The sequence below is a fragment of the Rattus norvegicus genome, chromosome 10 (genome assembly GCF_036323735.1).
Source record: "Rattus norvegicus strain BN/NHsdMcwi chromosome 10, GRCr8, whole genome shotgun sequence".
NCBI lineage: Eukaryota > Metazoa > Chordata > Mammalia > Rodentia > Muridae > Rattus > Rattus norvegicus.
Genome location: NC_086028.1, coordinates 12,872,724 through 12,898,664, shown reverse-complemented (window position 1 = coordinate 12,898,664; position 25,941 = coordinate 12,872,724). Strand labels below are relative to the sequence as shown.

The 25,941-nt window shown below is 42.6% G+C and overlaps 1 protein-coding gene and 1 pseudogene across 2 annotated transcripts; both read left to right on the top strand.

Moving 5' to 3' along the window:
* Nucleotides 1-1,407: 1,407 nt before the first annotated feature.
* Nucleotides 1,408-11,750, top strand: Or1f33 (olfactory receptor family 1 subfamily F member 33). Of its 2 annotated transcripts, XM_063268532.1 has the most exons (2): nucleotides 1,408-2,316; nucleotides 11,600-11,750. In XM_063268532.1, exons 1-2 carry the CDS (start codon nucleotides 1,408-1,410, stop codon nucleotides 11,675-11,677), a joined length of 987 nt encoding a protein of 328 aa, XP_063124602.1. In that variant the 3' UTR covers nucleotides 11,678-11,750. The 2 variants fall into 2 exon arrangements, with proteins under 2 accessions (XP_063124602.1, NP_999993.1); NM_214828.1 differs by lacking the exon at nucleotides 11,600-11,750 and having other exon boundaries at nucleotides 1,408-2,346.
* Or1f37-ps1 (olfactory receptor family 1 subfamily F member 37, pseudogene 1) lies at nucleotides 22,655-23,551 on the top strand (annotated as a pseudogene).

Genomic DNA, 25,941 nt, shown 5'->3' with positions numbered 1-25,941 from the left:
AAAGCCTTTTTGTTTAGGAAAAAAAATGAAATAAAGTCAACAATAAGTCAAGAGGCAGAGCAAGCACCCAGTTGACAGGGAGTGAACATAGGAAAAGCTGTAATGAGTCGGAGGAAGTCTGGAGGAACATAGAGAGACACAAAGGAATCAAAGTGAGGACATTCAGTTAGAGAAGTTTTAATAGACAGCATGGCTAAGAGGAAGGAGCTCTATCTTTCTGGAGCATCAGTTGAGGAGGAAGGAAGGTCAGTTCTGTGTTTTCTCTGTTTCTCTGAGCTAGTAGGCATGATCATACCATACCACCTGGCTTCTGAGTGTTCATTTGGTAAAACTGAACTATTGGGACTTTGTTTCAAAACAGCACAGTGCCTCTTAGGTGCTGGATACCCTTACTTCAAACCCTCATTTAACTGACTCAGTTCAGTATACACCCTCATTATTCCTGGTTCAAACTGAAGATGGTATGACTCCTAAAGATGACAGAGCAAAGGAAAACAAAGATTACATCACACATACAAGAATACAAATTTCTTCTCCATACCAGCAGGCACGGGCTCAGATCATAAAAGTTATGAGATTTGATGGGATATATAATGCCATCTGGGATATGAGTCTACCAAGGTGGACTCTTTTCTGAAGTTTGTGCATTGCGAACAAATCTTGGCATGTCAACTGTGATAACAGTCTTTGTCATCATCACTTGGTCCAAAGGGGCCAAAGATGTAGATGGGAATTTCTCTCTTCTTGTCTCTAATGAGGCTCTGAGGGATTCTGGTCCCAGTGCACCAAGAGACTTCTGTAAATGACTGTTCTGTGATTCTTAAGAACATCTTTCCTGCTCAGAAGATCATGAACCCAAACACCTGCTCCTCACTTGCTCAGGGCTTGTCATTGTTTCCAGACTTCACGGACCCTGCAATTAGGCAACACTTAACAGATTGGATAGCACAAACCTCCCTCCAGGTAAGGTTGCAGCAGTGAGGACATAAACAATTGATTATTCAGAGGTGAAGTTATTTTAGCAACCTCCTTGCAACTTCTTCCAGAGGCAATTTAGAAGCCCTGAATTCATTGGTTATCATCTGAGTTAAAGACAGAACTAACAAACTGTTACCCTGATTTTATTCTGACCTGTGTCTGAGGTGAAGAAAGAGCTGATAAACCTGTACATAGCTAGTCTTAGAGGCTGTATGGACTGAGGGATTCTCAGATAGGTGAGTGTTGGGATGAATATGTGTAGATGGGGTGAGTATATTCTGTCTTACTAAATCTGTGCATTGATTTGTTAATCCAGTTTATCAGTGCTCTATCACATAGTGACCCTGCCTGGTACCCTATCACAGTGTGACACTGCCCATCAAAGGTTTGACTTTATTGTCTTCTATTTGCATCTGTGGCCTCAGGCTCATGAGCAGCACCAACCAGTCCAGTGTCACTGAATTCCTCCTCCTGGGACTCTCCAGGCAGCCCCAGCAGCAGCAGCTCCTCTTCCTGCTCTTCCTCACCATGTACCTGGCCACTGTCCTGGGAAACCTGCTCATCATCCTGGCCATCAGCACAGACTCCCGCCTGCACACCCCCATGTACTTCTTCCTCAGCAACCTGTCCTTTGTGGATGTCTGCTTCTCCTCCACCACTGTCCCCAAGGTATTGGCCAACCATATACTTGGGAGTCAGGCCATTTCCTTCTCTGGGTGTCTCACGCAGATGTATTTCCTTTTCACGTTTGTGGACATGGACAATTTCCTGTTGGCTGTGATGGCTTATGACCGATTTGTGGCCATATGCCACCCATTACACTACACAACAAAGATGACCCATAAGGTCTGTGTCCTGATGGTGGCTGGATCGTGGGTCACTGCCAATCTGAATGTCCTCTTACACACTCTGCTCATAGCTCAACTCTCATTCTGTGGGGACAACATCATCCCCCACTTCTTCTGTGATGTGACTCCTCTCCTGAAACTCTCCTGCTCAGACACACACCTCAATGAGCTGATTATTCACACAGAGGGAGCTGTAATCATAGTCACCCCATTTGTGTGCATCCTGATCTCCTACATTCGCATCACCTGTGCAGTCCTGAGAGTCTCTTCCCAAAAGGGAGGTTGGAAAGCCTTCTCCACCTGTGGCTCCCACCTGGCTGTGGTCTGCCTCTTCTATGGCACCATTATCGCTATGTATTTCAACCCCTCATCTTTCCATTCATCAGAGGACACGGCAGCCACTGTGTTGTACACAGTGGTGACTCCCATGCTGAACCCTTTTATTTACAGCCTGAGGAACAGGGACCTGAAAGGGGCTCTACAAAAACTGGTCCACCGAAGTACTTTTTCTGTTCAGTAAGAAGAGTTGGACTGATCCCTGTTCCCTACCACATTTCAGAATTGAGCACTATTTAGCAACTGGATTCTGGTAGGCTCAGTCACAAAATAATTTAGTCATTGTTTCTTAGGGGACGCTCATTCACTAGGTGCATGGGTGGATATATCAAATGATGGAATTGGTCTTGTGTTGTTTGGTTTTGGGATTCTTGGGATGGAACTCAGCACATGCTGTGGAAACTCAACCACCAAACTACATTCTACAGACATTCAGATGAACTACGAAACTATTTCATGTGCATGTCAAGTCCTAACTTTTTGTATGTCAGTCTGTCTCTCCTGCTGCATGATTATGTTGGTATATGTTTGCGAATATGTGAATAGAGGACAGCCATCTATCTATCTTGAATCTCATGTCTCAGGAGCCATACACCCTCTTTTTGAGATAGTACCTCTCAGGGGACCATAGACTCTTCAATCAGGCTAGCCTGGCTGGCCAACTGTACCTCTGGATCATCTGGTTTTCATCCACTCAGCCTGGGATTACAAAAGTGCTGAACTGATTCCTGTCTTTTACGTTAAATTAGTCTTTTTTGCTTGGAAGGGAAGCTCCTTACATAGTGAACTATCTACTGTTTAAAGAAGAATTATTTTTGAGCTGTGTTGTGTTTTAAGTGTTGTGCCACACACAGATTGAAGGTGGATGTCTATGAGTTTGAGGACAGCTGGTCTACATAGAGAGCCCAAGGCCAGTTAAGGTTTCACAGTGAGACCATGTCCCAAGTATATGCATTCAAATATATTTTTTGTCTTTATTTCAATGTATTTGTATGTGTGTGTGTGTGTGTGTGTGTGTGTGTGTGTGTGTATGTATGTAAATGACACAACTTGCAGGAGTCATTTATCTCTTTTCAACTGTGTGGGTCCCAGGAACCCAACTCATATAGTCAGTCCTTGTGAAACTGCCTTTATAACCTGAGCCACCTCACAGCCTCTGAGAGAAGCCCCTGTTATAATAGGAGATCGGTTTGGGAGACAGATGTTACATGTGCATTTTCATATCAAGATTACATAAGTATTTATTACAGTGGTCAAATCCATGTTGTACATCTGACTCATCCTTCAGAGTGCACTCTCATAATGTGACTCTTCACACAGAGATCCAGGATGAGAGTACCTAGTTTCTTGTCCCGATGACCCACAGTTGACCAATGAATAGAAGAGGATAGAAATTATTGCTTTCTAAAAACTTGTTTTTTTGTTTGCTTGATTTGAGAGAGTTTTTTTAGGCACTCCTGCCTGACCTGGAACTCTGTAGACCAGACTGGCCTCGAACTCAGAGATACACCTGCTTCTGCCTCCGTAGTGCTGTGATTAAAGTCACGCTCCACCACTACCTGTCAGAAGTTATTGCTTTTTAAAGTAAAGTCTCTGTGGTTAGTCTTCTCTATTATTTGTACTATGGAAAAAAACCAATATAGTTCATTCTATGCTGTTTTGAGATGAGGTCTTTTTAATGGATCTCAGATGGTCACAGAAATCATCATCATCATCATCATCATCATCATCATCATCATCATCATCATCATCACCATCATCATCATCATCACCATCACCATCGTCGTGTGTGTGTGTGTGTGTGTGTGTGTGTGTGTGTGTGTGTGTGCGTGTACCTGTGCCTGTGCCTGTGTGTGTATATTAGAATATGTACTTTATACTTTTATGTGTTGGTTCTGTTTCCCTGGAGAGCATTTGAACCCAGCCTCGGAAGATCATCCATTTGGGAACCAGATCTGGATAATGGAAGCAAATGCTGGGTGCTGTAGTTTGCCATTCTGGGACAACTGTCAGGAACTTCAGCTGCTGTCCCTGACCCCAGTGCTTCCAGCCCCAAAATGGTACACTTCAGGAAGGGATAGTACAATTTGTTTTTCACACATTCACCAACTGCTGAATCAAGATTCACTTATTACAAATTCTTTCTATTGGGACTCTGTAGAAGGTACAGTGTGTAAATATTTACCATGCAAATATGAGGAACGAGTCCCGATTCCTAGACCCATGTAAAATCCATGCCAGCATGATGGCTGCCTGTAATACTATGCTTGGAGAGGGAGGGACAGAGTATCCCTAAGGCAAGCCAGCTAGTTAGACTAGTCATGATTGGTGATTGCTGGGGTCAGCAGGAGTCCTGGCCTATAAATATAAGGTGGAGGGCAATTGAGGAAGATACCTGGTGTGGTGGCTTGAATGAGAATGTTTCCCATGGGCTCATATACTTGAATGTCTAGTCCCTAGTTGGTGGACTATTTTGAGAAGGATTAAGTGGTTTGGCCTTTTGTTTTCCCTGTATAGGTGGGAGTGGGTGGGTGGGAGGGGGAGCATTCTCATAGAAGCAGGGGGGATAGAAGAGGGGAGAACTGATAGAAAGGGGATAATATTTGAAATGTAAATACATAAAATACTCAATAAAAAAGAGGTGTGGCCTTGTTGTAGGAGGTGTGTTACTGGGGGTGGGCTTTGAGTTTTCAAAAGCCTTCAGCAGGCCCAGTCTCCTCTCTCTGTCTCTGTCTCTCTGTCTCTGTCCTTCTCTATCTCCCTGATGTCTGTGGATCAGGATGTAAAGCTCTCAGCCACTGCTCCAGAGTGGAGCCTGTCTGCTTTCCAAAATAATGATCATGGACTAACCCTCTAACAGTACGAAAGAGGCCCTAATTAAATGTTTCCTTTTGTAAAAGTTACTTTGGCTATGGTTTCTTCATAGCAATAGAACAGTAACTAGGACTCCTGACACCAACTTTGGTCCTCTATATGCATATGCACCTGGAACATACACACATACACACCCAAAGTAACACACATATACACCCATCACAACACACATACATACCCCTGTATATACCTATACCCTCACAACCACACACATAATACACACCCAGGTACACACAAACAAGCACCCACAAACATACACATATATACATGATTGCACAAACAGATATATACATACCTGCATACAAGCATTTGGTGTAGGAAATATGGTCACATTGTGCACCCCAATATCTTTTTTTTTTTATTAACTTGAGTATTTCTTATATACATTTCGAGTGTTATTCCCTTTCCCGGTTTCTGGGCAAACATCCCCCTAATCCCTCCCCCTTCTCTTCTTTATGGTTGTTCCCCTCCCCATCCTCCCCCCCCTTGTTGCCCTCCCCCCAACAATCTAGTTCGCTGGGGGTTCAGTCTTAGCAGGACCCAGTGCTTCCCCTTCCACTGGTGCTCTTACTAGGATATTCATTGCTACCTATGAGGTCAGAGTCCAGGGTCAGTCCATGTATAGTCTTTAGGTAGTGGCTTAGTCCCTGGAAGCTCTGGTTGCTTGGCATTGTTGTACATATGGGGTCTCTAGCCCCTTCAAGCTCTTCCAGTTCTTTCTCTGATTCCTTCAACGGGGGTCCTATTCTCAGTTCAGTGGTTTGCTGCTGGCATTCGCCTCTGTATTTGCTGTATTCTGGCTGTGTCTCTCAGGAGCGATCTACATCCGGCTCCTGTCGGCCTGCACTTCTTTGCTTCATCCATCTTGTCTAATTGGATGGCTGTATATGCATGGGCCACATGTGGGGCAGGCTCTGAATGGGTGTTCCTTCTGTCTCTGTTTTAATCTTTGCCTCTCTATTCCCTGCCAAGGGTATTCTTGTCCCCCCCCCCTTTTTTTAAAAATTAACTTGAGTATTTCTTATATACATTTCGAGTGTTATTCCCTTTCCCGGTTTCCGGGCAAACATCCCCCTCCTCCCTCCCCTTCCTTATGGGTGTTCCCCTCCCCATCCTCCCCCCCCTGCAACCCTCCCCACAACAGTCTAGTTCACTGGGGGATCAGTCTTAGCAGGACCCAGGGTTTCCCCTTCCACTGGTGCTCTTACTAGGATATTCATTGCTACCTATGAGGTCAGAGTCCAGGGTCAGTCCATGTATAGTCTTTAGGTAGTGGCTTAGTCCCTGGAAGCTCTGGTTGCTTGGCATTGTTGTACATATGGGGTCTCTAGCCCCTTCAAGCTCTTCCAGTTCTTTCTCTGATTCCTTCAACGGGGGTCCTATTCTCAGTTCAGTGGTTTGCTGCTGGCATTCGCCCCTGTATTTGCTGTATTCTGGCTGTGTCTCTCAGGAGCGATCTACATCCGGCTCCTGTCGGTCTGCACTTCTTTGTTTCATCCATCTTGTCTAATTGGGTGTCTGTATATGTATGGGCCACATGTGGGGTAGGCTCTGAATGGGTGTTCCTTCAGTCTCTGTTTTAATCTTTGCCTCTCTCTTCCCTGCCAAGGGTATTCTTGTTCCCCTTTTAAAGAAGGAGTGAAGCATTCACATTTTGATCATCCGTCTTGAGTTTCATTTGTTCTAGGCATCTAGGGTAATTCAAGCATTTGGGCTAATAGCCACTTATCAATGAATGCATGCCATGTATGTCTTTCTGTGATTGGGTTAGCTCACTCAGGATGATATTTTCCAGTTCCAACCATTTGCCTACGAATTTCATAAAGTCATTGTTTTTGATAGCTGAGTAATATTCCATTGTGTAGATGTACCACATTTTCTGTATCCATTCCTCTGTTGAAGGGCATCTGGGTTCTTTCCAGCTTCTGGCTATTATAAATAAGGCTGCGATGAACATAGTGGAGCACGTGTCTCTTTTATATGTTGGGGCATCTTGTGGGTATATGCCCAAGAGAGGTATAGCTGGATCCTCAGGCAGTTCAATGTCCAACTTTCTGAGGAACCTCCAGACTGATTTCCAGAATGGTTGTACCAGTCTGCAATCCCACCAACAATGGAGGAGTGTTCCTCTTTCTCCACATCCTCGCCAGCATCTGCTGTCACCTGAGTTTTTGATCTTAGCCATTCTCACTGGTGTGAGGTGAAATCTCAGGGTTGTTTTGATTTGCATTTCCCTTATGACTAAAGATGTTGAACATTTCTTTAGGTGTTTCTCAGCCATTTGGCATTCCTCAGCTGTGAATTCTTTGTTTAGCTCTGAACCCCATTTTTTAATAGGGTTATTTGTCTCCGTGAGGTCTAGCTTCTTGATTTCTTTGTATATTTTGGATATAAGGCCTCTATCTATTGTAGGATTGGTAAAGATCTTTTCCCAATCTGTTGGTTGCGATTTTGTCCTAACCACAGTGTCATTTGCCTTACAGAAACTTTGCAGTTTTATGAGATCCCATTTGTCGATTCTTGATCTTAGAGCATAAGCCATTGATTGGTGTTTTGTTCAGGAAATTTTTTCCAGTGCTCATGTGTTCCAGATGCTTCCCTAGTTTTTTTCTATTAGTTTGAGAGTGTCTAGTTTGATGTGGAGGTGCTTGATCCACTTGGACTTAAGCTTTGTACAGGGTGATAAGCATGGATCAATCTGCATTCTTCTACATGTTGACCTCCAGTTGAATCAGCACCATTTGATGAAAATGCTATCTTTTTTCCATTGGATGGTTTTGGCTCCTTTGTCAAAAATCAAGTGCCCATAGGTGTGTGGGTTCATTTCTGGGTCTTCAATTCTGTTCCATTGGTCTATCTGTCTGTCTCTGTACCAATACCATGCAGTTTTTATCACTATTGCTCTGAAATACTGCTTGAGTCCAGGGATAGTGATTCCCCCTGAAGTTCTTTTATTGTTGAGGATAGTTTTAGCTATCCTGGGTTTTTTGTTATTCCAGATGAATTTGCAAATTGTTCTGTTTAACTCTTTGAAGAATTGGATTGGTATTTTGATGGGGATTGCATTGAATCTGTAGATCGCTTTTGGTAAAATGGCCATTTTTCTCTATGAATCCTGCCAATCCATGAGCATGGGAGGTCTTTCCATCTTCTGAGGTCTTCTTCAATTTCTTTCTTCAGAGTCTTGAAGTTCTTATTGTACAAATCTTTTACTTGCTTGGTTAAAGTCACTCCGAGGTACTTTATATTATTTAGGTCTATTATGAAGGGTGTCGTTTCCCTAATTTCTTTCTTGGCTTGTTTCTCTTTTGTGTAGAGGAAGGCTACTGATTTATTTAAGTTAATTTTATACCCAGGCACTATGCTGAAGTTTTTTTTATCAACTTTAGTATTTCTCTGGTGGAACTTTTGGGATCACTTAAATATACTATCATATTATCTGCAAATAGTGATATTTTGACTTCTTCTTTTCTGATCTGTATTCCCTTGACCTCCTTTTGTTGTCTGATTGCTGTGGCTAGAACTTCAAGAACTATATTGAATAAGTAGGGAGAGAGTGGGCAGCCTTGTCTAGTCCCTGATTTCAGTGGGGTTGCTTCAAGTTTCTCTCCATTTAGTTTAATGTTAGCAACTGGTTTGCTGTATATGGCTTTTACTATGTTTAGGTATGGGCCTTGAATTCCTATTATTTCCAGGACTTTTATCATGAAGGGGTGTTGAATTTTGTCAAATGCTTTCTCAGTATCTAATGAAATGATCATGCGGTTTTGTTCTTTCAGTTTGTTTATATAATGGATGACGTTGATGGTTTTCCGTATATTAAACCATCCCTGCATGACTGGGATGAAGCCTACTTGATCATGGTGGATGATTGTTTTGATGTGCTCTTGGATTCGGTTTGCCAGAATTTTATTGAGTATTTTTGCATCGATATTCATAAGGGAAATTGGTCTGAAGTTCTCTTTCTTTGTTGGGTCTTTGTGTGGTTTAGGTATAAGAGTAATTGTGGCTTCATAGAAGGAATTCGGTAGTGCTCCATCTGTTTCATCTTTTGGAATATTTTGGATAATATTGGTATGAGGTCTTCTATGAAGGTCTGATAGAATTCTGCACTAAACCCGTCTGGACCTGGGCTCTTTTTGGTTGGGAGACCTTTAATGACTGCTTCTACTTCCTTAGGAGTTATGGGGTTGTTTAAGTGGTTTATCTGTTCCTGATTTAACTTCGGTACCTGGTATCTGTCTAGGAAATTGTCCATTTCCTGCAGATTTTCAAGTTTTGTTGAATATAGGCTTTTATAGTAAGATCTGATGATTTTTTGAATTTCCTCTGAATCTGTAGTTATGTCTCCCTTTTCATTTCTGATTTTGTTAATTTGGACACACTCTCTGTGTCCTCTAATTAGTCTGGCTAAGGGTTTATCTATCTTGTTGATTTTCTCAAAGAACCATCTTTTGGTTCTGTTGATTCTTTCTATGGTCCTTTTTGTTTCTACTTGGTTGATTTCAACTCTGAGTTTGATTATTTCCTGCCTTCTACTCCTCCTGGGTGTATTTGCTTCTTTTTGTTCTAGAGCTTTTAGGTGTGCTGTCAAGCTAGTGACATATGCTCTTTCCTGTTTCTTTCTGCAGGCACTCAGCGCTATGAGTTTTCCTCTTAGCATAGCTTTCATTGAGTCCCATAAGTTTAGGTATGTTGTACCTTCATTTTCATTAAATTCTAAAAAGTCTTTAATTTCTTTCTTTATTTCTTCCTTGACCAGGTTATCATTGAGTAGAGCATTGTTCAATTTCCATGTATATGTGGGCATTCTTCCCTTATTGTTATTTTTTTTTTTTTTTTTTTATTAACTTGAGTATTTCTTATATACATTTCGAGTGTTATTCCCTTTCCCGGTTTCCGGGCAAACATCCCCCTCCCCCCTCCCCTTCCTTATGGGTGTTCCCCTCCCAACCCTCCCACCATTGCCGCCCTCCCCCCATAGACTAGTTCACTGGGGGTTCAGTCTTAGCAGGACCCAGGGCTTCCCCTTCCACTGGTGCTCTTACTAGGATATTCATTGCTACCTATGGGGTCGGAGTCCAGGGTCAGTCCATGTATAGTCTTTAGGTAGTGGCTTAGTCCCTGGAAGCTCTGGTTGCTTGGCATTGTTGTACTTTTGGGGTCTCGAGCCCCTTCAAGCTCTTCCAGTTCTTTCTCTGATTCCTTCAATAGGGGACCTATTCTCAGTTCAGTGGTTTGCTGCTGGCATTCGCCTCTGTATTTGCTGTATTCTGGCTGTGTCTCTCAGGAGCGATCTACATCCGGCTCCTGTCGGTCTGCACTTCTTTGCTTCATCCATCTAGTCCAATTGGGTGGCTGTATATGTATGGGCCAAATGTGGGACAGGCTCTGAATGGGTGTTCCTTCAGTCTCTGTTTTAATCTTTGCCTCTCCCTTCCCTGCCAAGGGTATTCTTTTTCCTCATTTAAAGAAGGAGTGAAGCATTCACATTTTGATCATCCGTCTTGAGTTTCGTTTGTTCTAGGGATCTAGGGTAATTCAAGCATTTGGGCTAATAGCCACTTATCAATGAGTGCATACCATGTATGTCTTTCTGTGATTGGGTTAGTTCACTCAGGATGATATTTTCCAGTTCCAACCATTTGCCTACGAATTTCATAAACTCGTTGTTTTTGATAGCTGAGTAGTATTCCATTGTGTAGATGTACCACATTTTCTGTATCCATTCCTCTGTTGAAGGGCATCTGGGTTCTTTCCATTTTCTGGCTATTATAAATAAGGCTGCGATGAACATAGTGGAGCACGTGTCTCTTTTATATGTTGAGGCATCTTTTGGGTATATGCCCAAGAGAGGTATAGCTGGATCCTCAGGCAGTTCAATGTCCAATTTTCTGAGGAACCTCCAGACTGATTTCCAGAATGGTTTTACCAGTCTGCAATCCCACCAACAATGGAGGAGTGTTCCTCTTTCTCCACATCCTCGCCAGCATCTGCTGTCACCTGAGTTTTTGATCTTAGCCATTCTCACTGGTGTGAGGTGAAATCTCAGGGTTGTTTTGATTTGCATTTCCCTTATGACTAAAGATGTTGAACATTTCTTTAGGTGTTTCTCAGCCATTCGGCATTCCTCAGCTGTGAATTCTTTGTTTAGCTCTGAACCCCATTTTTTAATAGGGTTATTTGTTTCCCTGCGGTCTAACTTCTTGAGTTCTTTGTATATTTTGGATATAAGGCCTCTATCTGTTGTAGGGTTGGTAAAGATCTTTTCCCAATCTGTTGGTTGCCATTTTGTCCTAACCACAGTGTCCTTTGCCTTACAGAAGCTTTGCAGTTTTATGAGATCCCATTTGTCAATTCTTGATCTTAGAGCATAAGCCATTGGTGTTTTATTCAGGAAATTTTTTCCAGTGCCCATGTGTTCCAGATGCTTCCCTAGTTTTTCTTCTATTAGTTTGAGTGTGTCTGGTTTGATGTGGAGGTCCTTGATCCACTTCGACTTAAGCTTTGTACAGGGTGATAAGCATGGATCGATCTGCATTCTTCTACATGTTGCCCTCCAGTTGAACCAGCACCATTTGCTGAAAATGCTATCTTTTTTCCATTGGATGGTTTTGGCTCCTTTGTCAAAAATCAAGTGACCATAGGTGTGTGGGTTCATTTCTGGGTCTTCAATTCTATTCCATTGGTCTATCTGTCTGTCTCTGTACCAATACCATGCAGTTTTTATCACTATTGCTCTGTAATACTGCTTGAGTTCAGGGATAGTGATTCCCCCTGAAGTCCTTTTATTGTTGAGGATAGCTTTAGCTATCCTGGGTTTTTTGTTATTCCAGATGAATTTGCAAATTGTTCTGTCTAACTCTTTGAAGAATTGGATTGGTATTTTGATGGGGATTGCATTGAATCTGTAGATTGCTTTTGGTAAAATGGCCATTTTTACTATATTAATCCTGCCAATCCATGAGCATGGGAGATCTTTCCATCTTCTGAGGTCTTCTTCAATTTCTTTCTTCAGTGTCTTGAAGTTCTTATTGTACAGATCTTTTACTTGCTTGGTTAAAGTCACACCGAGGTACTTTATATTATTTGGGTCTATTATGAAGGGTGTCGTTTCCCTAATTTCTTTCTCGGCTTGTTTCTCTTTTGTATAGAGGAAGGCAACTGATTTATTTGAGTTAATTTTATACCCAGCCACTTTGCTGAAGTTGTTTATCAGCTTTAGTAGTTCTCTGGTGGAACTTTTGGGATCACTTAAATATACTATCATATCATCTGCAAATAGTGATATTTTGACCTCTTCTTTTCCGATCTGTATCCCTTTGATCTCCTTTTGTTGTCTGATTGCTCTGGCTAGAACTTCAAGAACTATATTGAATAAGTAGGGAGAGAGTGGGCAGCCTTGTCTAGTCCCTGATTTTAGTGGGATTGCTTCGAGTTTCTCTCCATTTAGTTTAATGTTAGCAACTGGTTTGCTGTATATGGCTTTTACTATGTTTAGGTATGGGCCTTGAATTCCTATTCTTTCCAGGACTTTTATCATGAAGGGGTGTTGAATTTTGTCAAATGCTTTCTCAGCATCTAATGAAATGATCATGTGGTTCTGTTCTTTCAGTTTGTTTATATAATGGATCACGTTGATGGTTTTCCGTATATTAAACCATCCCTGCATGCCTGGGATGAAGCCTACTTGATCATGGTGGATGATTGTTTTGATGTGCTCTTGAATTCGGTTTGCCAGAATTTTATTGAGTATTTTTGCGTCGATATTCATAAGGGAAATTGGTCTGAAGTTCTCTTTCTTTGTTGTGTCTTTGTGTGGTTTAGGTATAAGAGTAATTGTAGATTCGTAGAAGGAATTCGGTAGGGCTCCATCTGTTTCAATTTTGTGGAATAGTTTGGATAATATTGGTATGAGGTCTTCTATGAAGGTTTGATAGAATTCTGCACTAAACCCATCTGGACCTGGGCTCTTTTTGGTTGGGAGACCTTTAATGACTGCTTCTATTTCCTTAGGAGTTATGGGGTTGTTTAACTGGTTTATCTGTTCCTGATTTAACTTTGATACCTGGTATCTGTCTAGGAAATTGTCCATTTCCTGAAGATTTTCAAATTTTGTTGAATATAGGTTTTTATAGTAAGATCTGATGATTTTTTGAATTTCCTCTGAATCTGTAGTTATGTCTCCCTTTTCATTTCTGATTTTGTTAATTTGGACGCACTCTCTGTGTCCTCTCGTTAGTCTGGCTAAGGGTTTATCTATCTTGTTGATTTTCTCAAAGAACCAACTTTTGGTCCTGTTGATTCTTTCTATGGTCCTTTTTGTTTCTACTTGGTTGATTTCAGCTCTGAGTTTGATTATTTCCTGCCTTCTACTCCTCCTGGGTGTATTTGCTTCTTTTTGTTCTAGAGCTTTTAGGTGTGCTGTCAAGCTGCTGACATATGCTCTTTCCTGTTTCTTTCTGCAGGCACTCAGCGCTATGAGTTTTCCTCTTAGCACAGCTTTCATTGTGTCCCATAAGTTTGAGTATGTTGTATCTTCATTTTCATTAAATTCTAAAAAGTTTTTAATTTCTTTCTTTATTTCTTCCTTGACCAGGTTATCATTGAGTAGAGCATTGTTCAATTTCCACGTATATGTGGGCATTCTTCCCTTATTGTTATTGAGGACCAGTTTTAGGCCGTGGTGGTCCGATAGCACGCATGGGATTATTTCTATCTTTCTGTACCTGTTGAGGCCCGTTTTTTGACCAATTATATGGTCAATTTTGGAGAAAGTACCATGAGGAGCTGAGAAGAAGGTATATCCTTTTGCTTTAGGATAGAATGTTCTATAAATATCCGTTAAGTCCATTTGGCTCATGACTTCTCTTAGTCTGTCGACATCACTGTTTAATTTCTGTTTCCATGATCTGTCCATTGATGAGAGTGGGGTGTTGAAATCTCCCACTATTATTGTGTGAGGTGCAATGTGTGTTTTGAGCTTTAGTAAGGTTTCTTTTACGTATGTAGGTGCCCTTGTATTTGGGGCATAGATATTTAGGATTGAGAGTTCATCTTGGTGGATTTTTCCTTTGATGAATATGAAGTGTCCTTCCTTATCTTTTTTGATGACTTTTAGTTGGAAATTGATTTTATTTGATATTAGAATGGCTACTCCAGCTTGCTTCTTCTGACCATTTGCTTGGAAAGTTGTTTTCCAGCCTTTCACTCTGAGGTAGTGTCTGTCTTTGTCTCTGAGGTGTGTTTCCTGTAGGCAGCAGAATGCAGGGTCCTCGTTGCGTATCCAGTTTGTTAATCTATGTCTTTTTATTGGGGAGTTGAGGCCATTGATATTGAGAGATATTAAGGAATAGTGATTATTGTTTCCCTTTATATTCATATTTGGATGTGAGGTTATGTTTGTGTGCTTTCATTCTCTTTGTTTTGTTGCCAAGACGATTAGTTTCTTGCTTCTTCTAGGGTATAGCTTGCCTCCTTATGTTGGGCTTTACCATTTATTATCCTTTGTAGTGCTGGATTTGTAGAAAGATATTGTGTAAATTTGGTTTTGTCATGGAATATCTTGGTTTCTCCATCAATGTTAATTGAGAGTTTTGCTGGATACAGTAACCTGGGCTGGCATTTGTGTTCTCTTAGGGTCTGTATGACATCAGTCCAGGATCTTCTGGCCTTCATAGTTTCTGGCGAGAAGTCTGGTGTGATTCTGATAGGTCTCCCTTTATATGTTACTTGACCTTTTTCCCTTACTGCTTTTAATATTCTTTCTTTATTTTGTGCGTTTGGTGTTTTGACAATTATGTGACGGGAGGTGTTTCTTTTCTGGTCCAATCTATTTGGAGTTCTGTAGGCTTCTTGTATGCCTATGGGTATCTCTTTTTTTAGGTTAGGGAAGTTTTCTTCTATGATTTTGTTGAAGATATTTACTGGTCCTTTGAGCTGGGAGTCTTCACTCTCTTCTATACCTATTATCCTTAGGTTTGATCTTCTCATTGAGTCCTGGATTTCCTGTATGTTTTGGACCAGTAGCTTTTTCCGCTTTACATTATCTTTGACAGTTGAGTCAATGATTTCTATGGAATCTTCTGCTCCTGAGATTCTCTCTTCCATCTCTTGTATTCTGTTGGTGAAGCTTGTATCTACAGCTCCTTGTCTCTTCTTTTGGTTTTCTATATCCAGGGTTGTTTCCATGTGTTCTTTCTTGATTGCTTCTATTTCCATTTTTAATTCCTTCATCTGTTTGATTGTGTTTTCCTGGAATTCTTTCAGGGATTTTTGCCATTCCTCTCTGTAGGCCTCTACTTGTTTATTAATGATTTCCTGTGTTTCCCTAAGTGTGTTCATGTCTTTCTTGAAGTCCTCCAGCATCATGATCAAATATGATTTTGAAACTAGATCTTGCTTTTCTGGTGTGTTTGGATATTCCATGTTTGTTTTGGCGGGAGAATTGGGCTCCGATGATGGCATGCAGTCTTGGTTTCTGTTGCTTGGGTTCCTGCGCTTGCCTCTCGCCATCAGATTATCTCTAGTGTTACTTTGTTCTGCTATTTCTGACAGTGGCTAGACTGACCTATAAGCCTGTGTGTCAGGAGTGCTGTAGACCTGTTTTCCTCTCTTTCAGTCAGTTATGGGGACAGTGTGTTCTGCTTTCCGGCGTGTAGTTTTTCCTCTCTACAGGTCTTCAGCTGTTCCTGTGGGCCTGTGTCTTGAGTTCACCAGGCAGCTTTCTTGCAGCAGAAAATTTGGTCTTACCTGTGGTCCCGAAGCTCAGGTTCGCTCGTGGGGTGCTGCCCAGGGGCTCTCTGCAGCGGCAGCAACCAGGAAGACCTGTGCCGCCCCTTCCGGGAGCTTCAGTGCACCAGGGTTCCAGATGGTCTTTGGCTTTTTCCTCTGGCGTCCGAGATGTGTGTGCAGGGAGCAGTCTCTTCTGGTTTCCCAGGCTTGTCTGCCTCTCTGAAGGTTTAGCTCTCCCTCCCACGGGATTTGGGTGCAGAGAACTGTTTATCCGGTCTGTTTCTTTCAGGTTCCGGCGGTGTCTCAGGCGCAGAAGTCCTGCCGCTCCTGGGCCCTCCCCCACGGGAGCCCAGAGGCCTTATACAGTTTCCTCTTGGGCCAGGGATGTGGGCAGGGGTGAGCAGTGTTGGTGGTCTCTTCCGCTCTGCAGCCTCAGGAGTGCCCACCTGACCAGGCAGTTGGGTCTCTCTCTCACCAGGTCTGGGAGCAGAGAGCTGCTGCGGGCCGGGATCCGCGGGTGTGGGACTTCCGGTAAACACAGACCGTGCCTCCTAGAGAAATTCTGCTTCCGTGTCCCAAGCTCACCAGGCAGCTTTCTTGCAGCAGAAAATTTGGTCTTACCTGTGGTCCCGAGGCTCAGGTTCGCTCGTGGGGTGCTGCCCAGGGGCTCTCTGCAGCGGCAGCAACCAGGGAGACCTGTGCCGCCCCTTCCGGGAGCTTCAGTGCACCAGGGTTCCAGATGGTCTTTGGCTTTTTCCTCTGGCGTCCGAGATGTGTGTGCAGGGAGCAGTCTCTTCTGGTTTCCCAGGCTTGTCTGCCTCTCTGAAGGTTTAGCTCTCCCTCCCACGGGATTTGGGTGCAGAGAACTGTTTATCCGGTCTGTTTCTTTCTCCTTATTGTTATTGAAGACCAGTTTTAGGCCGTGGTGGTCCGATAGCACGCATGGGATTATTTCTATCTTTCTGTACTCGTTGAGGTCTGTTTTTTGACCAATTATACGGTCAATTTTGGAGAAAGTACCATGAGGAGCTGAGAAGAAGGTATATCCTCTTGCTTTAGGATAGAATGTTCCATAAATATCTGTTAAGTCCATTTGGCTCATGACTTCTCTCAGTCTATCTACGTCTCTGTTTAATTTCTGTTTCCATGATATGTCCATTGATGAGAGTGGGGTGTTGAAATCTCCTAGTATTATTGTGTGAGGTGCAATGTGTGTTTTGAGCTTTAGTAAGGTTTCTTTTACATATGTAGGTGCCCTTGTATTTGGGGCATAGATATTTAGGATTGAGAGTTCATCTTGGTGGATTTTTCCTTTGATGAATATGAAGTGTCCTTCCTTATCTTTTTTGATGAATTTTAGTTGAAAATTGATTTTATTCGACATTAGAATGGCTACTCCAGCTTGCTTCTTCAGACCATTTGCTTGGAAAGTTGTTTTCCAGCCTTTCACTCTGAGGTAGTATCTGTCTTTGTCTCTGAGTTGTGTTTCCTGTAGGCAGCAGAATGCAAGGTCCTCGTTGCGTATCCAGTTTGTTAATCTATGTCTTTTTATTGGGGAGTTGAGGCCATTGATGTTGAGAGATATTAAGGAATAGTGATTATTGCTTCCCTTTATATTCATATTTGGATGTGAGGTTATGTTTGTGTGTTTTTCTTCTCTCTGTTTTGTTGCCAAGACGATTAGTTTCTTGCTTCTTCTAGGGTATAGCTTGCCTCCTTATGTTGGGCTTTACCATTATCCTTTGTAGTGCTGGATTTGTAGAAAGATATTGTGTAAATTTGGTTTTGTCATGGAATGTCTTGGTTTCTCCTTCTATGTTAATTGAAAGTTTTGCAGGATACAGTAACCTGGGCTGGCATTTGTGTTCTCTTAGGGTCTGTATGACATCTGTCCAGGATCTTCTGGCTTTCATAGGTCCTGGCAAAAAGTCTGGTGTGTTTCTGATAGGTTTGCCTTTATATGTTACTTGACCTTTTTCCCTTACTGCTTTTAATATTCTTTCTTTATTTTGTGCCTTTGGTGTTTTGACTATTATGTGACAGGAGGTGTTTCTTTTCTGGTCCAATCTATTTGGAGTTCTGTAGGTTTCTTGTATGCTTATGGGTATCTCTTTCTTTAGGTTAGGGAAATGTCCTCTATGATTTTGTTGAAGATATTTACTGGTCCTTTGAGCTGGGAGTCTTCACTCTCTTCTATACCTATTATCCTTAGGTTTGATCTTCTCATTGAGTCCTGGATTTCCTGTATGTTTTGGACCAGTAGCTTTTTCTGCTTTACATTATCTTTGACAGTTGAGTCGATGATTTCCATGGAATCTTCTGCTCCCGAGATTCTCTCTTCCATCTCTTGTATTCTGTTGGTGAAGCTAGTATCTACAGCTCCTTGTCTCTTCTTTTGGTTTTCTATATCCAGGGTTGTTTCCATGTGTTCTTTCTTGATTGCTTCTATTTCCATTTTTAATTCCTTCAACTGTTTGATTGTTTTCCTGGAATTCTTTCAGGGATTTTTGTGATTCCTCTCTATGGGCTTTTACTTGTTTATTCATGTTTTCCTGGAATTCTTTTAGGGATTTTTGCGATTCCTCTCTGTAGGCTTTTACTTGTTCTCTAAGGGAGTTCTTCACGTCTTTCTTGAAGTCCTCCAGCATCATGATCAAATATGATTTTGAAACTAGATCTTGCTTTTCTGGTGTGTTTGGATATTCCGTGTTTGCTTTGGTGGGAGAATTGGGCTCCGATGATGCCATGTAGTCTTGGTTTCTTTTGCTTGGGTTCCTGCGCTTGCCTCTTGCCATCAGATTATCTCTAGTGTTACTTTGTTCTGCTATTTCTGACAGTGGCTAGACTGTCCTATAAGCCTGTGTCAGGAGTGCTGTAGACCTGTTTTTCCTGTTTTCTTTCAGCCAGTTATGGGGACAGAGTGTTCTGCTTTCGGGCGTGTAGTTTTTCCTATCTACAGGTCTTCAGCTGTTCCTGTGGGCCTGTGTCTTGAGTTCACCAGGTGGGTCACTTGCAGCAGATAAGTTGGTCTTACCTGTGGTTCCGAGGCTCACGTTTGCTCGTGGGGTGTTGCTTATGAGCTCTCTGTGGCAGCAGCAACCAGGAAGATCTGCGCCACCCTTTCCAGGAGCTTCCCTGCACCAGGGTTCCAGATGGCGTTTGGTGTTTTCCTCTGGCGTCAGAGATGTGTGCAGAGTGCAGTCTCTTCTGGTTTCCCAGGTGTTTCTGCCTCTCTGAAGGTTTAGGTCTCCCTCCCATGGGATTTGGGTGCAGAGAACTGTTTATCTGGTCGGTCCCTTCAGGCTCTGGCGGTGTCTCAGACGCAGTGGACCTGCTGTTCCTGGGCCCTCCTCTACGGGAACCCAGAGGCTGTATACAGTTTCCTCTTGGGCCAGGGTTGTGAGCAGGGGTGGGCAGTGTTGGTGGTCTCTTCCGCTCTGCAGCCTCAGGAGTGCCCACCTGACCAGGCGGTGAGGTCTCTCCCATGGGTTTTGGGAGCAGAGAGCTGTTGCGGGCAGGGATCCGCCTCCCCCACCCCCCCGCTAAATACCAGAAGAGCCCGGTCCTAGAGGAATTTTGCCTCTGTGTGTCCTGAGTTCACCAGGCAGTTCGCTTGCAGCAGAAAAGTTGGTCTTACCTGTGGTCCCAAGGCTCAAGTTTGCTCGTGGGGTGCTGCCTATGAGCTCTCCGCGGCGGCACCAACCAGGAAGATCCACCCCAATATCTTGAATGGGAAAAATATGTTTCTTGTTGCGGTGTGGTTTAGACCAAGTAGATGACTTTAATCCAAGAGCTTTCTTTTAACAGGCATAAATAAAGTCGATCATTGGTCAAGAGGCAGAGCAAGCAGCTAGTTGACAGGAAGTGAACATTAAGAAATCGAGGAAAAGGAAAGGAGGGTCTTTGAGTTCAAGGGTATTTAAGATACTATGGAAAATATAAAGAAGATTTTTTTCCTTTTGTGCTGGCAGTGAAGTAGGAAAGTCAGCTGAGTGCTTTCTCTGCTTCTCTGAGCTAGCAAACTTTCATCCCAGCATCTGACTTTTGAGTCCTCACTGATAAAATCAAACCTTTGTGAATTTGTTTTTAAAACAAGCAGCATAACATATACAAGCACACATATGCACATATAAACACACACATATGAACATGCAAGCAGACACATATGCACATACACACATATACACATAAAATACATACATATGCACATGCAAATAGACACACATGCACATATACATATATACACACAAAATGCATACATATAAACGTTCAAACACATGTACACATACAAATATACATATGTATGTACAAACATACATATGCATATACAAACACATATACACAAACAAAACCACAAATATATATATACAGTCTTATGCATATACAAATATATACTTATATACAAATGCACATATGCACATACAAATACACACATATACACATATGCACACATACTGCAATACACACATATGTACATAAACATACATATACAGATACACACATGTGCACATACCCTCACATACACATAAAACACATACATATAAATGTACACACACATACACATATAAGCATGTATACATATGTACAAACATATACATAGGCATATACAAGCACACATACTCGTACAAAACACAAATATATAAATACAAATGCATACATATGGACATACAAACACATTTACATATACACACAACTACCTACCCCTACATACAAACAGAAATCTTTCCTGCTATAAATAGGCACACTTTGTTTCTCTGAAATAAAACTATGAATATTTTTCAGCAAAATATGAGTGGAAATAGAAAGTCATCAGAAAACAACTCAAATATAATTCCTCCTTCCTCTTGCCCATTTCTCCTTTCTTTCCCCTACTATGAATCTGAGGTAACTCTCCAAATTGTAACTCTTCTGCCTAGACTCTCCAGGAATTATAGCTGTGTGCCATCAAGTCTGTTTGCTTGCTTCCTTTTCTACTCTTCGTGTGCTTTTCAGATAAGAATGGGGGAAGCAGAAAGGGTTAGAGTTACTCACTATGGTCCATCGACAGTGATACAAACAGATAGAAGTTCCCCCTACTTCCACATGCTCTGAAGGCATGTGTACCCGTGTGTGTGTGTGTGTGTGTGTGTGTGTGTGTATGTGTGTGTGTGTGTGTGTGTGTGTGTATGTGTGTGTGTGTTTTAGGAACATGTCTTCCCAGCTTCACCATATTGAAAATATGTGGTATAGGGGTTCCATTTCCAGAAAGCAGTAACCTATGTAAGTTGGAGAAGGCATTGACTATAAAGGCCACATGCCTCATAGACAGTGCTGTGTTGGACATTTGACCACATGGTGACCCCAGATATTGTGAACTGGAAAAACCTGTTTCTGGCTGTAGTGTGGCTCAGCTCTAGAACACCCTTTTAATCCAAGACTTTTCTGTTTAGTGTGAGAAAGTCAACACTAGGTCAAGAGGCAGAGCAAACACCCAGTTCACAGGGTGTGAACATAGGAGAAAAAACCATAGAGAGTAAGAGGAAGTCAGGAAGATTGGATAGAGAGACATAGTAGGGATATTCGGTTTGAGAGGTTTTTAAAGTCAATGTGGATAAGTGGAAGGAGGAGCAAGAGCAGAAGTATTCAGAGGATTCGGAGGAGTCGGAGTCAGAGGAGTCGGAGGAGTCAGAGTCGGAGGACTCAGAGAAGGAGTTGGTTTTTCTTGCTGAGCATCAGTTGAGGAGGGAGGTCAGCTGTGTGGTTTTCTACCTCTCTTGAGCTAGTACTTTGATCACAATATCTGTCTCCTGAGTCTTCATTTAGTAAAACTGAACTATTGTGATTTTTTTTAAAAATCAACACAGTGCCCCTTAGGTGCTGGCTTCCCTTGATTCAAATCTTCATGTAAATATTCCAGCTCAGTACATGCCCTTATTATCTCTGGCTCAAATTAAAGATGATGATGTGACCTCACTGATCACTGCTAAAGATGACAGAACCCAAGAAAGCAAAGATTACATAGCATATGCAAGAATGCAAAAATTTCCTTTCCATACCAATAGACAAAGGCTCAGATCATCAAGGTGATGAGAATTTTGTGGTATATAATGCCATCTAAAATCTGTGTCTACCAAGGTGAACTCATTTCTGAAACTTGTACATTTTAAGCAAACCATTGTATGTAAACTTTGATAATATTCTCTGTCATTGTCGTTTGGTCCAAAGGAGCCAAAGATGTAGTTGGGGGTTTCTCTTGTCTTGTCTTTATAAAGTTCTGAGGGATTCTGGTCTCAGTGGCCAAAGAGACTTCTGTAAATGACTGTTCTGTGATTCTTTAGAAGATCTTTCCTACTCAGAAAACCATGAACTCAAACACCTGCCCCTCACTTGCTCAGAGCTTGCCAGTGTTTCCAGACTCTGCAATTCGGTCAAGCTGAACAGCATTGGATAATCAACCTCCCTCCAGGTAAGGTTGCAGCAGTGAGGACATAAACATTCGATTATTCAGAGACGAAGTTATTTTAGCAACCTCCTTGCAACTTCTTCCAGAGGCAGGGGATAATTTAAAAGCCCCGAATCCATTGGTTATTATCTAAGTTAAAGGCAGAACTAAGACATCATTACTCTGATGTTGTTCTGAGCTGTCTGAGATGAAGGGGGAGCTGAGAGGTGTGAACCTATATGCACCTAGTCTTAGAGGCTGTGCGGCCTGAGGAATGCTCAGGTAGGTAATACATCATGGCTGAGTGTTGGAATGAAGATGTGCGGATGAGGTGGGCATATCCCTTCCATGTTATGCACTCTATGAATTGATTTGCTAATGTGACCTTGCCTGACACAGCATGCCCATGCCCATCAAGATTTTGACTTTATTGTCTTCTATTTGCTTTGGTGGTCTCAGGCTCATGAGCAACACCAACCAGTTGAGTGTCACTGAATTCCTCCTCCTGGGATTCTCCAGGCAGCCCCAGCAGCAGCAGCTACTCCTCCCGCTCTTCCTCATCATGTACCTGGCCACTGTCCTAGGAAACTTGCTCATCATCCTGGCCATCAGCACAGACTCCTGCCTGCACCCCCCCATGTACTTCTCCCTCAGCAACCTCTCCTTTGTGGATGTCTGCTTCTCCTCCACCACTGTTCCCAAGGTATTGGCCAACCACTTACTTGGGAGTCAGATCATTTACTTCTCTGGGTGTCTCACACAGATGTATTTCCTTTTCACATTTGTGGACATGGACAATTTCTTGCTGTCTGTGATGGCCTATGTCCAATATGTGGCCATATGCCACCCATTACACTACACAACAAAGATAACCCATCAGCTCTGTGTCCTGATGGTGGCTGGATCGTGGGTCACTGCCAATCTGAATGTCCTCTTACACACTCTGCTCATGGCTCAACTCTCCTTTTGTGGGCACAACATCATCCCCCACTTCTTCTGTGATGTGACTCCCCTCCTGAAATTCTCCTGCACAGACACACAGCTCAATGAGCTGATGAGTCACACAGAGGGAGCTGTGATCATGGTCATCCCGTTTGTTTGTATCTTTTACATCCACATCACCTGTGCTGTCCTGAATGTTTCATTCCCCAGGGGAGGATGGAAAGCCTTCTCCACATGTGGCCCACACCTGGCTGTGGTCTGCCTCTTCTATTGCACCATCATCACTGTGTACATCCATCCCTCCTCTTCCCACTCATCTGAGAAGGTCATGATAGCCACTGTGCTGTACACAGTGGAGACTCTCATGCTGAATCCTTTTATCTATAGCCTGGGAAACAGGGACCTGAAAGGGACCAGAAAATCCTGGATTTTCTGTATGTTTTGGACCAGTAGCTTTTTCCATTTAACATTATCTTTGACCGTTGTGTCGATGATTTCTATGGAATCTTCTGCTCCTGAGATTCTCTCTTGTATCTCTTGTATTCTGTTGGTGATGCTTGTATCTGCGGCTCCTTGTCTCTTCCTTTGGTTTTCTATATCCAGGGTTGTATCCCTTTGTGCTATCTTTATTGCTTCTATTTCCATTTTTCATTCCTTCACCTGTTTGATTGTGTTTTCCTGGAATTCTTTCAGGGATTTTTGTGATTCCTCTCTATAGGCTTCTACTTGTTTATTTATGTTTTTCTGCGTATCTCTAAGGGAGTTCTTCATTCCTTTCTTGAAGTCCTCCAGCATCATGATCAAATGTGATTTTAAATCTAGATCTTGCTTTTCTGGTGTGTTTGGATATTCAGTGTTTGCTTTGGTGGGAGAATTGGGCTCTGATGATGCCATGTAGTCTTGGTTTGTGTTGCTTGGGTTCCTGCGCTTGCCTCTTGCCATCAGGTTGTCTCTGGTGTTACCTTGTTCTGCTATTTCTGACAGTGTCTAGGCCTTCCTATAGGCCTGTGTGTCAGGAGTGCTGTAGACCTGTTTTCCTGTTTTCTTTCAGCCAGTTATGGAAACAGAGTATTCTGCTTTCGGGCATGTAGTCTGTCTTGCCTACTGGTCTTCAGCTGTTCCTGTGGGACTGTGTCCTGAGTCCACCAGGCAGGTCACTTGGAGCAGAAAAGTTGGTCTTACCTGTGGTCCCGCGGTTCAAATTGCTCATGGGGGGGCTGCTTTTGAGCTTTCCGTGTGGGCGGCAACCAGGAGGGCCTGCGCCGCTGTTTCCTGGTGCCCCTGTGCACCGGGGTCCCAGATGGCGTTAGGTGTTTTCCTCTGGAGTCAGAAATGTGGGCAGAGTATAGACTTTTCTGGCCTCCCAGGCACGTCTGCCCCTCTGAAGGTTTAGCTCTCCCTCCCTCTTTGGGTGCAAAGAGCTGTTGATTGGTCCCTTCCGTGTGTGTGTTTTAATAGATAGTTAATGGTATAAATCCAGAAAAGGAACTTTACAATACAAAACATCAAATGCCTTATGAACACCTTACAATAAAACCTTTTCTTTAAAGCACCTGTAGGTTAAAAGGTGAGTGAGTGTGTGTGTGTGTGTGTGTGTGTGTGTGTGTGTGTGTGTGTGTCTGTGTGTACAGGGTCTCATTTGGGTAATGGTAGCCCCCGTATGTAGCTAAGGCTGGGGCTTTGAACTTCTGATTTCCCTGCTTCTATCTCCCAAGTGTTCAGTTTACAGGGATGTGCCACTATGTCACTTTTTTTAATTAAAAAATTTATGTGTGTGATTGTATTGCCTGCATGCATGTCTCTACAGCATATACATGCTCTTTTGAGTGCAAAAATCAGAAGAAGGCATTAGATCCCCTGGAAGTAGAGTTAAGGATGGTTGTGAGTCGCTGTGTGGGTTCTAGGAATTGAATGCTGGTGTATTGTAAGAGCAGAAAATGTTTTCAACTGCTGAGTCATCTCTCTAGCTTGGAGAAGAATTCTTTTTTAAAAAATTGATTTATTTTATGTATATGAGTACACTGTGGCTGCCTTCAGACACACCAGAAGAGGGCACCAGATCCCATTATAGATACTTGTGAGTCATGTGGTTGGTGGGAATTAAACTCAGGACCTCTGGAAGGGCAGTCAATGATCTTAATCACAGAGTCATCTCTGTATCCCAGAGTAAAATTCTTGAAGAGGGTTATCAATGGAACTCAAGAATTGTCTTTTCCTTATTAGAATCTATGTTATACCAGAGAGTAGATTGAATCATCAATGGCTTTCATTTCTTATTTCATTTAAAATTGAAAACCAGAAGACTTGTCTCATGGCACCTTATAAAAGCAACTGTTGGCCTGTGAAGATATGTGTGTGGCTATCATCATGAGATGTGATTTTAAATCCAAATCTTGCTTGTTGGTGTGTTGGGATACCCAGTTTTTGCTGCTCAATGAAGCCTCTCAGGAGTGAGGTAACCCAGAGCCAGAAAGACACCTAAGGTATGTACTAACTTGTCAGGGCACATTAGCAATAAAGTGCAGGACCATCATGCTACTGTCTATACACCCAATAAACCAGTTGATAAGGCAGTTCCAGGGAGGTTGTGTGAACCTCATTCAGAACAGGAAACTAAATTGTCCTCAGAGGTGGATGGAGAAAGGGATCTGGGTAGGAGAGGGCATGAGGGGGGAATAATAATGATGGTGGATATGTCTGTGGAAAAGTAGGCTGGGAGAGGACTGGGAGTAAGAATGGAAATGGGCAAGGTTGACTCATTTCTGGTGATTAGTTGAAGGCCTGGGACTGGTGCTAATACAGGAGTCT